We start from the raw sequence: 13,981 nt of genomic DNA on the forward strand, positions 1-13,981 counted from the left end.
TTTCTGAAAGAGGCTATCCTGTGGAACAGTCAATAAAACATACATGGTAAGAGCGTGAGAATGTACAACATAAGAACATTTATGATTAATATAAATAGTCATCTGTAAAGAAGGTTCAACTTCAATAGAAATTAGTTTTTGAAGATTTTATTGCACTTAGAATATGCCAACATTCCCTGTCTTTCTTAGGTACTGTATTAAGAGGTGAGAGTTTTCACGACTTGTTTAATTTGCTAAACACTGCCGTCTGTTTCCCACCAGGGTTCTGTTGGAGTGCCTGGTGTTCCTGGGAAAGATGGGCAAATGGTGAGTTCACTTGACTCTGTCAACATAGCAGTTATTTGTGTCACTGATTAAAGCAACTCAAGGCTCATTCACATGAGCAGTTTGCAGAAGAACATCCAAGGTTCTAATTTCAAGTCAGTCTCAGGGAAGAGACTATAAAATCTGATTTGTGCTCTGAATTCGTTGTTTTCTAGTTTTAGTCAGTGATTTGGTGTTGACTGATAAACATCCATGTAAGTGGTAGTGGTGTATGAGTTTATTCAGTGTTCTTATCAACTACACTTTTTCTACAGCTTATTTTGGTTTAATTTCTGTTAACTCAGTTCCATGATGCAGGTGGTCACGTTCATGTGTTTGTACAGTGGCAACACATTGGTAATACAAGCCAAATATAAAGAATAATTAGTCTGGAAAAGCAGGTAGAGAATAATATAAAATCAAAGTTGGGAATGAAAATACAGAGAAATTATTAAAAAAGAAATAGTCTTGAGTGCAACTGGGAGGAGACAGTAACTCAGTCAGGTCAGTGTTATGTTTCACTAAGCTGACTCCTAGTCCGGGACAGGGATTCATAAAGAGCAGCAGGGCTGTTTCAAAGCCCTGCTAAGTTTTGTTGGCAAAGCTGTATGGTGAAGTTTTTAAATAATATCCCTCCCTGGCTGCAGACACCATTATCCATCTGTTGTTCTCATAAGCACTAACATTAATAGTGAACTTGAAAAGCACTTGCAGGGAATACCAAAAGGAAAATTATAGTTTAGCATGTTCACTGTATTTGAGGAGTAATTGGTGATAGTGTACAGAGACCATATTACATATGGGGTGCTCAGAAAGTAATGCCTCCGTGGAAACTGTAACGAATATGAAGTGCACAACAACACTATTTGATAGAGCACATTCTCAGCTACAAAACACTATTTTTCAGCACAGTCACCACCATTAGCTATGTTTTGGCCAACAATGAACGAGAGCCTGCATGCTGCTCTCATACAAATCTGCATAACGGGAGATGATCCACTATTTGACAGTGGCAGTGACATGGTATGGCAGGACAGTTCAGACAAGATGAGCAACATGCTCCACAGACTTCACAATGGAATACAGCCTGGTATTTATTGTATGGCAAGAGAAGGGTTGTTGTCGTCTTTAGTTTCACTGTGGAAGTTCAAACTTCAACCCCTTTCCTATCCCAAGCACATCACTTCACCTGCTGAGGACTGTGTCTTCACTTATATTGGGAATTTGTGTCTCACCATGGATAGCTGTTTTGACTCTAGCTTACAGTGGTGACACTATGTCCCCTCTCTGGTAATGATGCAATCCAGGAAACTGTCATCTTCAGCCTCATACTGGTTCAGTAGGTCCTGTCAAGCTTGCATATGGTGTTCTTTCTGTTCCCATGTGAACATTTATGGAATCCACCTGGCACAGACTTTGTGATATTCCCATACTGCTACCATTGCTTTCAATGCACTGAAGCCGGTATTGAGTTTCTTACAGAGTTCCCTGGTCATTTTTCTCTGCATGGAGGAATACAGTGACACACTTCTGCTTCGTACACACTTCCATGCCAGATACCATCCATTCTGTTAGACTGCCCCTCTTCTGCCATCTGTCACGTGGCAATAACATGGGATGGAATATTGGTGAGAAGGTTCAGCCTCTGCTGCCATCTGCCAACATCCACCTCTGATGTAGTAGGCCAACAAAATAAAATAGGAGGCATCACTTTTGGAGCAGCCTTCATACAGTCCCTTCTTCTGTCTCCCTCTCCAAGAGCCCTTGAGAACAAGGCACTAGGTTTTTTTTAAATAATTCAATTTAAATTGTTCTTTCCTAACAGTAAGCTTCTATTGTTGTAATATACAACCTGCATTTTAACAGCGGCTAGAGGAAATGATGTAATTATGAGTAATTTCACCATAGTGATGGAAATTGTGCTATGAATCTATTATTTTTCAATGTTTATATTCAGAACATTATGGCTACTGTGAACGACATTAAAAATAAGTTTGAAACTAGGCATATATAACACGATAAATGAAGAAAATTACTTTACAAGACAAATTCGTATTAAGCCCTGAGATTTTCCCTTCTCATTTACTGACTCCATTTAATTCTAACATGAATGATAGAAAGTATGTGCAAACACAGATGGTATTGATGTATGGAGTTCAAGTAATTTATGTAAACAAAATGTGAATGCAGGACCACATTTTATAGCATGACTTTGCGTGTGCGGAACAATGAGAGAAGAGTTGCAAACACATTGAGTAGAAGTGGTGATTCATTTTTTATCAAGGTGTTTCATGTATGTATCATCACATAATGTCTGTCCAGAAATCTTCACCTATGTGAGCAGAGAAGTGTATGTCAGTGAGGTGACTCAGATGTGCCATACATAAAAATGTTGTCTAGTTATTAAAGTGTAGTTTTGGAAGACTTAGATTTGGGGTTTTTTTAGATGGATTAGGTGATTGTACATTTGCTTATGGAGACCACATAGATTGAATTGCAGTCATGTTTAACGGGGAAGGAAACAAATCTGAAATTGTCTTCCTAAAGCAAAAATTCAAACGCTCATTTAACAGCTGTTTACCAACTTTACATTGCATTAAAAAACAAACAAACACACACACATAAAACCCTAATTCAAACATTTGGATGTTTTTATGTTTATTATATTCTATTTATGGCATCTACAACTGTCACCCCTTATAAAGTAATACATAATGTATATGTAAATAATGTAATTATTTAGTGTAGATGGACTACTTCTGATTTTTAAGAAAAAAATTAATTACTAAACTAAATCTAGATATCAGCACAAAAACTGGACAGACAAGTACAAAGTGTAGTCAGATTTGGGTGTTTTACAATTGGTATCTAATTTTGACTTGTAAGCATTACAGTATATGCAGAAAATGCATTATATAAGCAGATAGAAAGTAGAGTATAAGCAGATGAAAGTTGAATGTTGAAGTCTCTCTTAAAAAATAAGATCTGTTTGCTTTAAAATAATGGTAGAAATAAATCTAAGCTGAAGCAATATTTATCTTAAGGTAGTATTAGTAAGTTTTGTGCAGCCTAGGATTCCTGGGCTAATATTTTGCTACCGAAAGGTCCATTTTTTCATGATGGACAATAAAAGCTGATTCTTAGTGCAATGTTTCTCGTAAGATACAGCTGAATGACAACCAGTGTAATAATTTCAGTGTCAGACATCTGTGTACAGCCTTTTTAGGATTCTATATACATTTAGGTTGGCCAGTACTGTGTGCTGACTGCTGGCACTCCTGGCTTTACTCATGGAGATTGATGCTGATTTGCAGGACAGTTCAACTCAACTTGAATGTGTGATGCATCTCCTTTTAAGAAGATACATAGCTTTAAAAAAAAGTTATACTGTCTTGGTAGCCTTTTAATCAGTGAACTCATTCTGTTCAACAGCAGCATGTGCAGCACATGAAGATCCACATTACTTTTTTTTCTTAGTTTAAAATGTAGAACTCTAAGTACATGCTTAAAATTGTATGTGAACGCGTTCCTCATCTGAGCACTGAATATCTTTCGACTGATGAATGTCAGCAGTGAATTAACTTTTACCCCTCCACAAGCACTTGAATAATTCACCTAGGTCACCTCCATCATATACATGCCTGCAATTTTTCTTTCCCTTCAACTCTTCTTTAATTGAAAAAGTGGAAAATAAGAGATGATTGACAAGTCTGACCAGTTGGTTTGGAAATTAGATCATAAATTCTGAGTACACTTAGAATGATTTTCTAATCCCTTAACATATGAACCACTTTTCTTAGACAATCTCTAAATATTAAAGTGTAATTTTACACAACCCACCTGTTTTTGCAGGACTGTTAACTAATAGATTTCATAGTAGCAAATGTATTGTCGTAGTTTCACATGTGTTTTTTTCTTTCAGGCCAAATCCTATGAAATATTACCGGTAGTCTTGAAAGGATGTTTACATTCCCTGTTTGTTTCTGCGTTTAGGAAACTGTAGCCACATTCTGCTTATCTTGTTGAGAAGAATAACTGGGAAGTAGCTCCACCTAGTAATTCTTGAAGTCAGAGAGAGTGTTGTCACTGGGTGAACAGAAACCTCTTCACTGCTTTTTTTTCTTATGTACGAGTTGTTTTTATTGTTTTGTAAGGATGTATTGAGAATTGATTGGTGGTCAGGACAGGTCATTTCATTTTAAATTGTTCCAGTAGTTTGACAATAGCAGTTTGATAAACCTCGAAAAAATCTCCCTTCCTTGTTAGTCGCCATAGAGTCTGGGCGTGCATATTTCTTACTGCTTTTCTCATGCATATTATTACTCTAATTCATATGTATTTCCCCATCGATATTCCCCATACTGTACTATGTCGGACGTGTTTCAAAAGTAGTATTACCACGTCTCTTTGGAGAAATAAAGGGTATGTGTGTACTAACATTTATTTCAAATAAAGAAATGTAGAGGAAGGAAACATCATTGAACGTAGTTCACAGATTCTCAGACAGGTTTGCAGGCCAGCTGAGTCCTGTTGAAGACTTTCCACTTAATTTCAGCTGGTGAGTGGGCCAGGAGAGCTTTCCAGTTCTTAAACAAACAACGTTAAGTTTCTTTTGAGGAGGGTGAAAAGCAAGTTGAAAGGAAATAATTCAAGCCTGATTTGAAATGGAAATCACAGTAACATGTCTGAGAAACTACTTTTTTCCCCTCTGTCCTTGTTTATGTATTTTAGAGTAAAATTAGATTGAATTTAGTTTGGGGGCCTCTTGTATTTCCTTATCCTTACAACTGATTGCATTCTAGTGACTGGAAAATATAGCAGTACTGACAGGCTTTCTTCTCAGGGTGAGTTGGATATCAACCAGCTGGTGTAGATGGAGTTATGAATCCCACCGAAACCAAACTTATTTCAGAACAGCAGCCTCCAGGCTGTTTTTCTGTTAGAAACAAGAAAAGCCAGGGCCTCCAGCCATGTTATTTTTAGCTGCTTAATTCTGGACGTAGAGGTACATACCTCAAGGGCACAGATCGCTCTATTTAGGGGAGAGGTATGATTTCAACAGCCTGAACTCCTTCAATACATACTCTAGTGGCCGATACATTTTCAAAACTGGTCTAAAGTAGGTTTTATGCATTCATATTGACAGCTTTTTATCAAATTGTCAGCTGAGCCCAAGCAGTGCTCTGCACTGATCAAATTCAGATTCAGTTCATTGGGCAGGGTACCAAAGGATGTGTTTTACCCAAACTAATGCAGAAAAGATAGCGCTAGTCTTTCAGTGTTAATGCAGTCCTGGGTAATAGAGGAACAAGAGGACCAAGACTTGAATCAAGGCACTCTGCTCTGCTGTCCAGTGTTGCTCTTTGAACTACCTGAAACTCCTGAACCAAGTGGCTGGTTTGAGTTTATTCTTCTTGACATGTTGGCATTTTGTTTGCTCTTGTAGTTGAAATTAATTGGAAGAAATATCAAAACATTTCTTGTTATCAAGGCGTTTCACTGAAGACCTTTCTAGAAATGATCAGAAGGACCCTGAATAGTTGATGGTACCTTTCTTCATAACATTTTGAGTCATGCTTTGACATCAGTTTGCTGATGTGATAGTCTGTTTTCCAATTCATTTTAAGCCTCTCCTGTCAACAAATGGATTACGGGAGTACTACAGTCATTCTGAATTTAGCAGCATTGTTCTGGGTGAATGACAGGACAATAGCACATTTGCTTGAAATTTTTATTTCCATCATTCCGAGACCATTTCTGAATTCATCAGACTGGACCTAAATAACTTCAGATGGTCATAGAGAATAAGTGGGGACTTACATGCTTAAAAGCTTCTAGTGGTAGTGGTGTCCTTTTCTGCAGTAGACTTATGAGTACAGTAAAATCTTTATGGATTATAGTTACATATGTCCAACCTGCCCACAGTATCTTTCCTATAGTCTGTCTTTGTAGGGAAAGAGTTTCAAAAGAATCCTCTGAGGACATTTTCACACAAATTCTTTGGGCCTTGCAACTCTTATTTGAGGGTGTACTGGTGGCCGTTGGTATCATTCTAATTGTAATAATATGTCATACTTTTACATAGGCAGTAGAAAGTTTTAGGACATGTTTTGTTTTAGTGATGCCTGTCCTCGAGTGATTGTTTTTCAGGATGTCCTGACTGCAGAAAAATAAGCTATGACCTAAACTTTGATGTGCTACAGACAAAATCACTCCTTAAATGGGGAAGAAGAAAAATATGCTGACTTGATTTGAAAGCTAAATGATGTGCAGAAGGCAATTGTTTCTGCAGCATAACACCTTTGCTGTCAATGCTGTTAAAGAGAAACTGCAATATGAGTCGAGAAGCCATTAACTGTGGCCTGGTGAATGTACAAATACATGAGATGAAGAATATAGTTTTATAGCTTCTGAGACCTTGCCAAGTTTAAAGGCAGTCTAATTGCAGTTGATGCATGAGGTGGTGTTCCTGAATGTCCAGTTTTCCCTTGCTTGCATCTCTCCTTGAACAGCAGCGTAACTGTCCTCAGCCAAAAGTGCAGCAATTAATTTCCCAAACAGTAACCTGTGGGAGTGAAATGAACATACACGGCATTCTTTAGTTTTAACATATGCTTTAATTAAACAAAAATACAAACAAACAAAAAAACAAGTGAATAAAAGGAAGGAAAATAATTAACCATACTTCTTAACAGGAATATTTTAACTTAATCTCATGGCAAAAAATAAGATTAGTGTACAGCAGGAAAGCTATCCATCTACTTTCCTCCAAAATGTTTGCTGCTGTTTCAGTTTGTGGCTACTTTTGGAGTTTCCTAGCTGATGGGAGGTCTCTTGGGGCTTTGTTCTGTTTATTAAGGTCAAATTTATTTATTTTTTTTTTAATTTATGGGTTGATTGTGGCTTTTGTTTAATCATTTTTTTTTTTTTTTTTTTTTTTTTTAATTTAGGCTTTCATAGAATACTTAACATATAAAGCCAGCTTGACTCCTGGTAAACAGGGGTTTTCCAGGGGTAATACGTAGGATAGGTTATGTGCTGTAAAGATATATTTCATCTTACTGTTCCCTGCTTGTATCAATGATGAAATCAGGTTCTAAAGAAGTGAAACTGGTTTTATACTGTCCCTCTGTATAGACCTTTAGAAACAGGAGAATAATGACTTCAAAAGCACAAAGGTGCAAGGTCTTCTCTGTGATTTCCTTGTAGGTTTGCCTTCATTTTTTCCCCTTCCAAGATCTAATACCTGGTGTGATAATGTCTCTGGCTAGTACTTCCAGTGATAGAAGCATTTAGTTTGATGGACTTAGGGAAGTCTCATATAAGGCCAGAAACAGGACAGTTGGTAGAAATAATGATTTACTATAAAGATATAACAGCCCGAGGTTTTCACTTTTTTTTTCCCAAAGAAAGTAAGGCAACTTTTTTCATTTTTCAACTTTTTTCAGTTTTTATTATCATTTTTCGTCATCCTAATAGTAGTTCTCTGTATGCATTACTTGGATATGTAAACTTGGTAGGAAAGTGCAAGCTTGAAACTTTGACCCTTTGATTACTGATTTAAGCCCCTTAAAGTGTCAGCCAACTGCAGCTGTTTTAAATTGAAGGAGACAGAAACAAACTTGTTTGGGGTGTGGGATGAAGAAAAACAAGTGCATATCCATCAGTCCCTTCTGCTTCATTTTGTCAACTGGCAGGTTTCTCCAAGTGTCTTTTAGGTCAATCCTTTAGGATGCTTATGCCTAATCTCCAACAGCTTCAAATCCTGACTGCTCATATATCAAATGCCTGTGCTACTATATCAGCCTTCAATCTACTACAATACAAAGGAGCCTTGAAAAAGGGCTGACTCAAATAGCTTTGTAATTCCCTGTGAGTCTAATAGCGCCTAACTCTTTGGCGTGCAGAATAACTCACTAGAGTTTTATAAGAACCTCGACGGTTTTGTTCTGTGTTTTGAAATAGTCCCATAGTTGGTGACAGTAAGGTACTGTATATTCTGTTAACTCAGAACTAGATTTGAACCTTACTGGAGAATCAAGTTCATGTATCTGTGATTCAAATATGACTCTATAAGTAATAAAAAGATCTTTCTTACTGGAAGGATTTTTTGGAGTGCTGGAAAAAATCTGTTGCATTTGGAGTAAGCTTTTATCTCAATTCTTCTGTAACTTAGAGCAGAAACTTGGTTCATCCTGTCTACTGAGTTTCAATCCTATATAAAAATATCCACTGAGTTTCTGAATTTTCTCATTTCATTACTGTACTACTAATACTATTGTATTGAACTTGTAAGCATTCTCCTACATTTATGTAGCTAAAAGGCTTATTGATGAACTTATTTAAAGTGTCTGTTCTTTTGGATGCTGCTTTAACATGCTTTCCCACCCCTGAGGTGCAGTGCCTTAGTGTAGGTAAGGGTTACAAAAGAATGTGCATATTTGTTGTGAAACTGAGGCATACTTCCACTTAAGGTTTTACTCAGCCGTCAACCCTGGTTGTTTACCAGTAAAGTGTAGCCATTGATATATCTTGTCTCGCAAATAATGCCTGCATTTTTTTCAATACATCTGGGAAATAAACACCAGGAAATATCATTAAGATTTTGTTGTTGTAGTATTTGTTTCTTATTTTATAAAGTTAACAGCAAAAAGAAGCTTCCAAGTAATTATCATTTGTTAACCGACTTATGAAAATTACTTGCTACTCTTTAAGCTGTGGAACAATATATCTGCTATGTATTAAAATAACCCCAATTTTGGATCTTTAATGTTATGCTGGAGTTTTTGAAGTCTTTTAAATCTAATTTTTAGCTACTGGTACTGAAGTGTGTAAAACTGACAAGCAAGGTATATTTGAAAAATTAAAGCGCTATCTCTTCCAAACTCTTCTGTTTCTGGAATGAACCCTTTTCATTTTTCATCACTGTCAGTCTTCCTTAGGAGACCAGAAGCAGAAATGTCAAAGCTGTTTATGATAAGCCTTTCTTGCAGTATTTCTAAGTTGTAGAAAGGAGGGAAGTAATGCTAGCCTTGCTGGAAAGACTACTTTTCAGAATCATAAGTCTCAGTTCTGTTTTCTGTTTAGCTTCACACATGCATCGTTTCCAGCGCCTTATTCCTTATCTGTATAGGAGATTAAATTAGATTTAGTCTGCTTAATATAAGACAGTGAAATAGTGTTAATATATATTTAATCGTGTCTTTGCTAACTGCATCTTTCTTTGTGTTCTTAGGGAGAACCTGGTTTGCCTGGTGTAGCGGGGGAGAAGGGAGCAGCAGGGCTTAAGGTTGGTACTGGGTATGGATTAAAAACAAAAGCACATGGTACGTGTGTGCATATAGATTACAGTTGCTCTTTCCAGGCAGTGTTTATGTTCTGACTAGCTTTTAGTGATCTGCTCTCTCTAGCAATCAGCGCTGTCAGAGGCTTTACACATTGCACCATAAAGAAGCATTATCTTCTGCTGTGCATATATAATTCCAGTCAGTGGCACTGACGCATACGCGTCCATTGCCAAGTGACTGTAATATGCCTGCAAGTGTTTGGGAATATGGAGACCTTTTCAGAAGGGCTTTGTTTATGCTCTTTACAATGTGTTTCAGGCTTCTTTTCAAGAACTACTGTGGTCAATTCTTTGATGAATATCAGGGTTAAGTCTTGAGCTGCTATTATGGAAGTCAGCAACAGACTGCACTAAGAATGTGTCTGGGCCTGTATTTGATGTATCTGAGTGTCTCTTTGCATTTATTTTATTGTTAAATGATTGTTTTTCTGCTGTTTTGATATTATTGAATGAGTGGAATAGAAGAAAAACTTATAACTCCGTATAAAAGAAAGCCCAATAGTGATGTGATCGGGGGGCCTCTTGGAATGGGTAATGTTGAATTCTAATCCCATCAGCTGTGAGCGTATCTTTGGTGCACATGTGCTCCTCAGCTGATTCTGTGCATCACACTGCTGCTGACAGACACACAGGGCAGGCTCTTTACATTTACTGACTGGCTGCTTGTCCATCAGGGATGAAAACACACCATTTGGGAGCATGTCCTTTCCTTATTTCGTATACAGAAGAAGCCAAATTGTGGCACTTAATGCTTAATTCATATGCACAACTGTAATCTTCGAGTTGCCTAGCGACTGCCAGCCATCAGAAGGGGTAAAGATGAGGTAGAGTGCATTTCTGAGCCAGAAACACAGAGATGAGTTGTCAGGGTCATGCTCATTGCACCAGTGTGCATTTGCCATTAATCTAGTTTCTCAAGCAAGTTATAACTTTTAAAAACAATGTCTATAAGCCATCCTTTTCTTCCAGGGAATGTTAGGAGCAGTAAAGGCTCTTTGCTCTGAATCAGTTATGCGTTTGTTTGAGACACTTAAGGCTTTCTGTTTCTCCCATGGAGTCTCCTAAGCCATTAGTAGAGTCATATGACTTTCAGCCCATATTCAGACTTTAAATTTGTCATTTGTTAATTTCCAAAATAAGGAGAACCAAATGCAGGAGTCACCTCTGTACCAGAAGGCCATCCCACTAAGACATGCACCTATTCGTGAAGGTTTAATCTAGAACGAAACAGGAAGAAAACTTTGAAACAAAACAAAAGTCTACATACAAATTACTAATGTTTTAAAATCATGCTGAAACTCTATTGCTATAGGGTTCTGTTAAATGTATTTATTATTGCTTATTGAAGATTTCATTATTGGATTTTAGTCATTTGAAACAGCATAATAAATTGTGACAATGATACTAACACTTGGAATTTTACTCATGTTAATAACTTATGACTTCTCTGCTCCAATTGCTGTGATCATCAGGGTGACCCTGGAGAGAGAGGAGAAAAGGTAAGCCCTATTCCACTTCCTTTGCTGCTTTTCTGTTTTGGAAAGCTGTCAGTGCACTGATTCTTAGATTAAAAAAGCAAAAAATTAAAAATGCAGCTATGGCCTACAACTTGAGAGCCATTGTGCAGCTTTTTCTGACATCAAATAATAGTAATGCCAGTTACTCTTGAGATTACTGTAGCTTGATCACTCACGGAGAGCAGTGTTTGTGCCTTAATTGCTGCACAGCTGAGGAACTCTGCACCTATCCATGTCTAATGTTCATATCAGAAAAAGTTGAGTGATTGAATAAATAGTAGTGCCAAACATTTGCTGTAACTTGGTTTTGATGCTCTGTTACCTACAGAGTAAAAGAATTTGGTAACAGAGTGGTAATTGCACAAACTCTAGATGATGTACAGTCACACAGAGACGAGATGAGCTCCATGCTGCAAAGCAGGGGTGTGATTCTGCCCATTCATATAGAGATACCAGTAGGAGCACTCATGAGTAAACACTGAGTGCAAATTAAACTTCTACATCTCTGCATGGGCAACCTGAGACATGCTGTAAGCCTTATTTTGAGCAGGAATCTTTACACTGATTCAACTCCTGTGAGTAAATTGAGCCATGCTTTTTAAAAAGTAAGCTGCTTGCATTCAGGTGTGGTTTGCTCTAGAGAATTGCTTGCTCATGAAGCTTCAGTTTTCAGCTACAATTGAATTTCACTTCCGGATCTGTGTAAATCCATGTATTACCAGATGCAAGCATGCTTTCCAAAGGCAGTTCATGTATGCAAAAGCATATCATTATCCAGGGAAATCTTGAATGTTTTTACCCCACAAGTAGAATGTGTAACTAGGAATCTCTTTTCACAAATTCACTCCTTTTTGTTAAAACAGTATTTTTTGTAGAACTCCAGAAATCCTTTGTTCATTTTCAAGCACAAAAGCAGCGTAACAATACGTTTTAACCTGTGCTGGATTTCTGTTACTTAAAATCATGATATTTCACTCTAATCATCTGTTGCATTTACTTAAAAAATGTAAATGTACTATATGTGCTTTATTATGTCAAATGGACTCAGAATGACATTCCTAGTAGTTACTGTTGCACATCTCCATGTCTCATTAAGCCCTTAATTAAAGACTTGCTTGTTTCTTTGCTAGTTACCCTTGTGTTAGTGACCATCCTATACAAAAAGATCTCTGGTACAAGTCCACTGAGAGAAATTTCACATTGAGCTTTTCAGAGCCATATGAGGGGTGCTGAATTAATATTGTTGTTTTAATATTTTTACTGGTTATCTCGCCAAGACCTTCAAAAGTGGTTGTGGCATATTTAGAGTCAGTATTCATCAGTACCTTTGGTATTTTATGTATTTCTTGCACTTGAATCTCACAGGCATGTTTGATCTTCATATATAACAGACTTTTTCGTTTACTCTGGTCTTACTTTGCAGCTGAATTAATAAAAATAGAAATCTTGTATTTTATAGATAAAACTTGTGAAGCATTTCTTTAAAAAGTTCTTTTTAAGATGAGAAATGTCTGCCCAGACATAAAGGAGTGTTGTCTGAATATCACTTTTCTTAATAATATACAACACATCAAACTTATGTAGAGATAACCGTCTTGGTGGCTATCTGGAGCAGTGAAATCAGCGATGTTTTTCTGGTTTGTTAATCATGCATGGAAGTACATCAAACTCAAGCAGTTTATAACATGCATTGCTTGAGAATCCAATAAAAAATATTGGCATTGGATAACTTACCTGAATTTGATTAGATATGCTTAGGTGAGTATCTCTGGGGAAGAAATATGCGCTGCCAATTTAAGATGCTGAACCATCATGAAATCATTCCTTCATTTCTAAACCACAATGAATTGTGGAAGTTTGTAGGCTATACCAACAGGAAGATAGTTATCTGAGAGTTTATGTATTTCTGTGGGTTTATATGGAAGACTGTATCAAAGCAACAAGAAGATGTAGCAGCTATAAAAACCACCCTTCCTGACCATGTTGTAGAGAGATTGGCTACTTGATTAATAAATGTTAACTTGCCAATAATGTTTGAATGCTGACTCCTCTCTGCACGCTGTGTGTTTACATAAAATCATTTTTTTAAATATGTATTTTCATTGCAGGGTGATGCTGGAGAAAATGGACCAAAGGGTGACACAGGAGAAAAGGTATGCAACTTATTAGTGGAGAGGAAAGCATATGCCATAGATGTGCTCACAGTTTAACCAACTAGTGATAATAATAAATTTGACGAAAGAAAAATGCATTTTAAACTTTCCTATTTAAAATATTAAACAGTTTGTCTGAGTTCATTCTTATAAACAGAGGAAAAATGTCACTGTTCAGTTCCTGACTTTATGTAGCAGCAGCTTTAGTACAGAGTGCATCAGCATCAGTCTCTAATCATCACTAAAATATGCATTGTACAGAAAATTTGGTCGCAACCTACCCAGACTTCTGGCTTTATGTCTGATGAGTTATATCTCTTTCTAGTATATCCCAGCTGTTCATATTTCCCATTCTCTGTTCTCTGCAAAGGGAAGAGCTAAACCAATACGGTACCATGATAGCTAACTTCCTTCCAAACAGCCAGCTGGATAACTGAGAGTTGAAGATAAAAAACTACCTTTTAGATGTTTTTACCAAATTATATCAATAACAACCAATAAATACCTTGTTAGCTCATTGTTGCAAAGTACCAATGGGTAAAAGCAGCTGGAGTCATCAAAATATCAAAATATCATTTTATTTAGTTTTTTATTTTGTTTTATTTTACTTGAGATTTGTTCTGTACCCCTGCAGAAAAGATCAGAATTGAACCTGAGTTTTT

General features: G+C 36.9%; 1 protein-coding gene across 1 annotated transcript in view; it reads left to right on the forward strand.

The window, feature by feature from the left end:
• Positions 1–13,981, forward strand: part of COL25A1 (collagen type XXV alpha 1 chain) — a 130,671-nt gene that overhangs the window by 65,582 nt on the left and 51,108 nt on the right. The window contains exons 10-13 of the mRNA XM_085546631.1: positions 262–306; positions 9,539–9,592; positions 11,122–11,148; positions 13,275–13,319. Of these exons, the coding sequence (XP_085402757.1) occupies positions 262–306; positions 9,539–9,592; positions 11,122–11,148; positions 13,275–13,319 (171 nt within the window). The remainder of the gene's footprint in view (positions 1–261; positions 307–9,538; positions 9,593–11,121; positions 11,149–13,274; positions 13,320–13,981) is intronic.

The sequence above is a fragment of the Coturnix japonica genome, chromosome 4 (genome assembly GCF_054131305.1).
Source record: "Coturnix japonica strain WE chromosome 4, WE-NBRP24, whole genome shotgun sequence".
Classification (NCBI taxonomy): domain Eukaryota; kingdom Metazoa; phylum Chordata; class Aves; order Galliformes; family Phasianidae; genus Coturnix; species Coturnix japonica.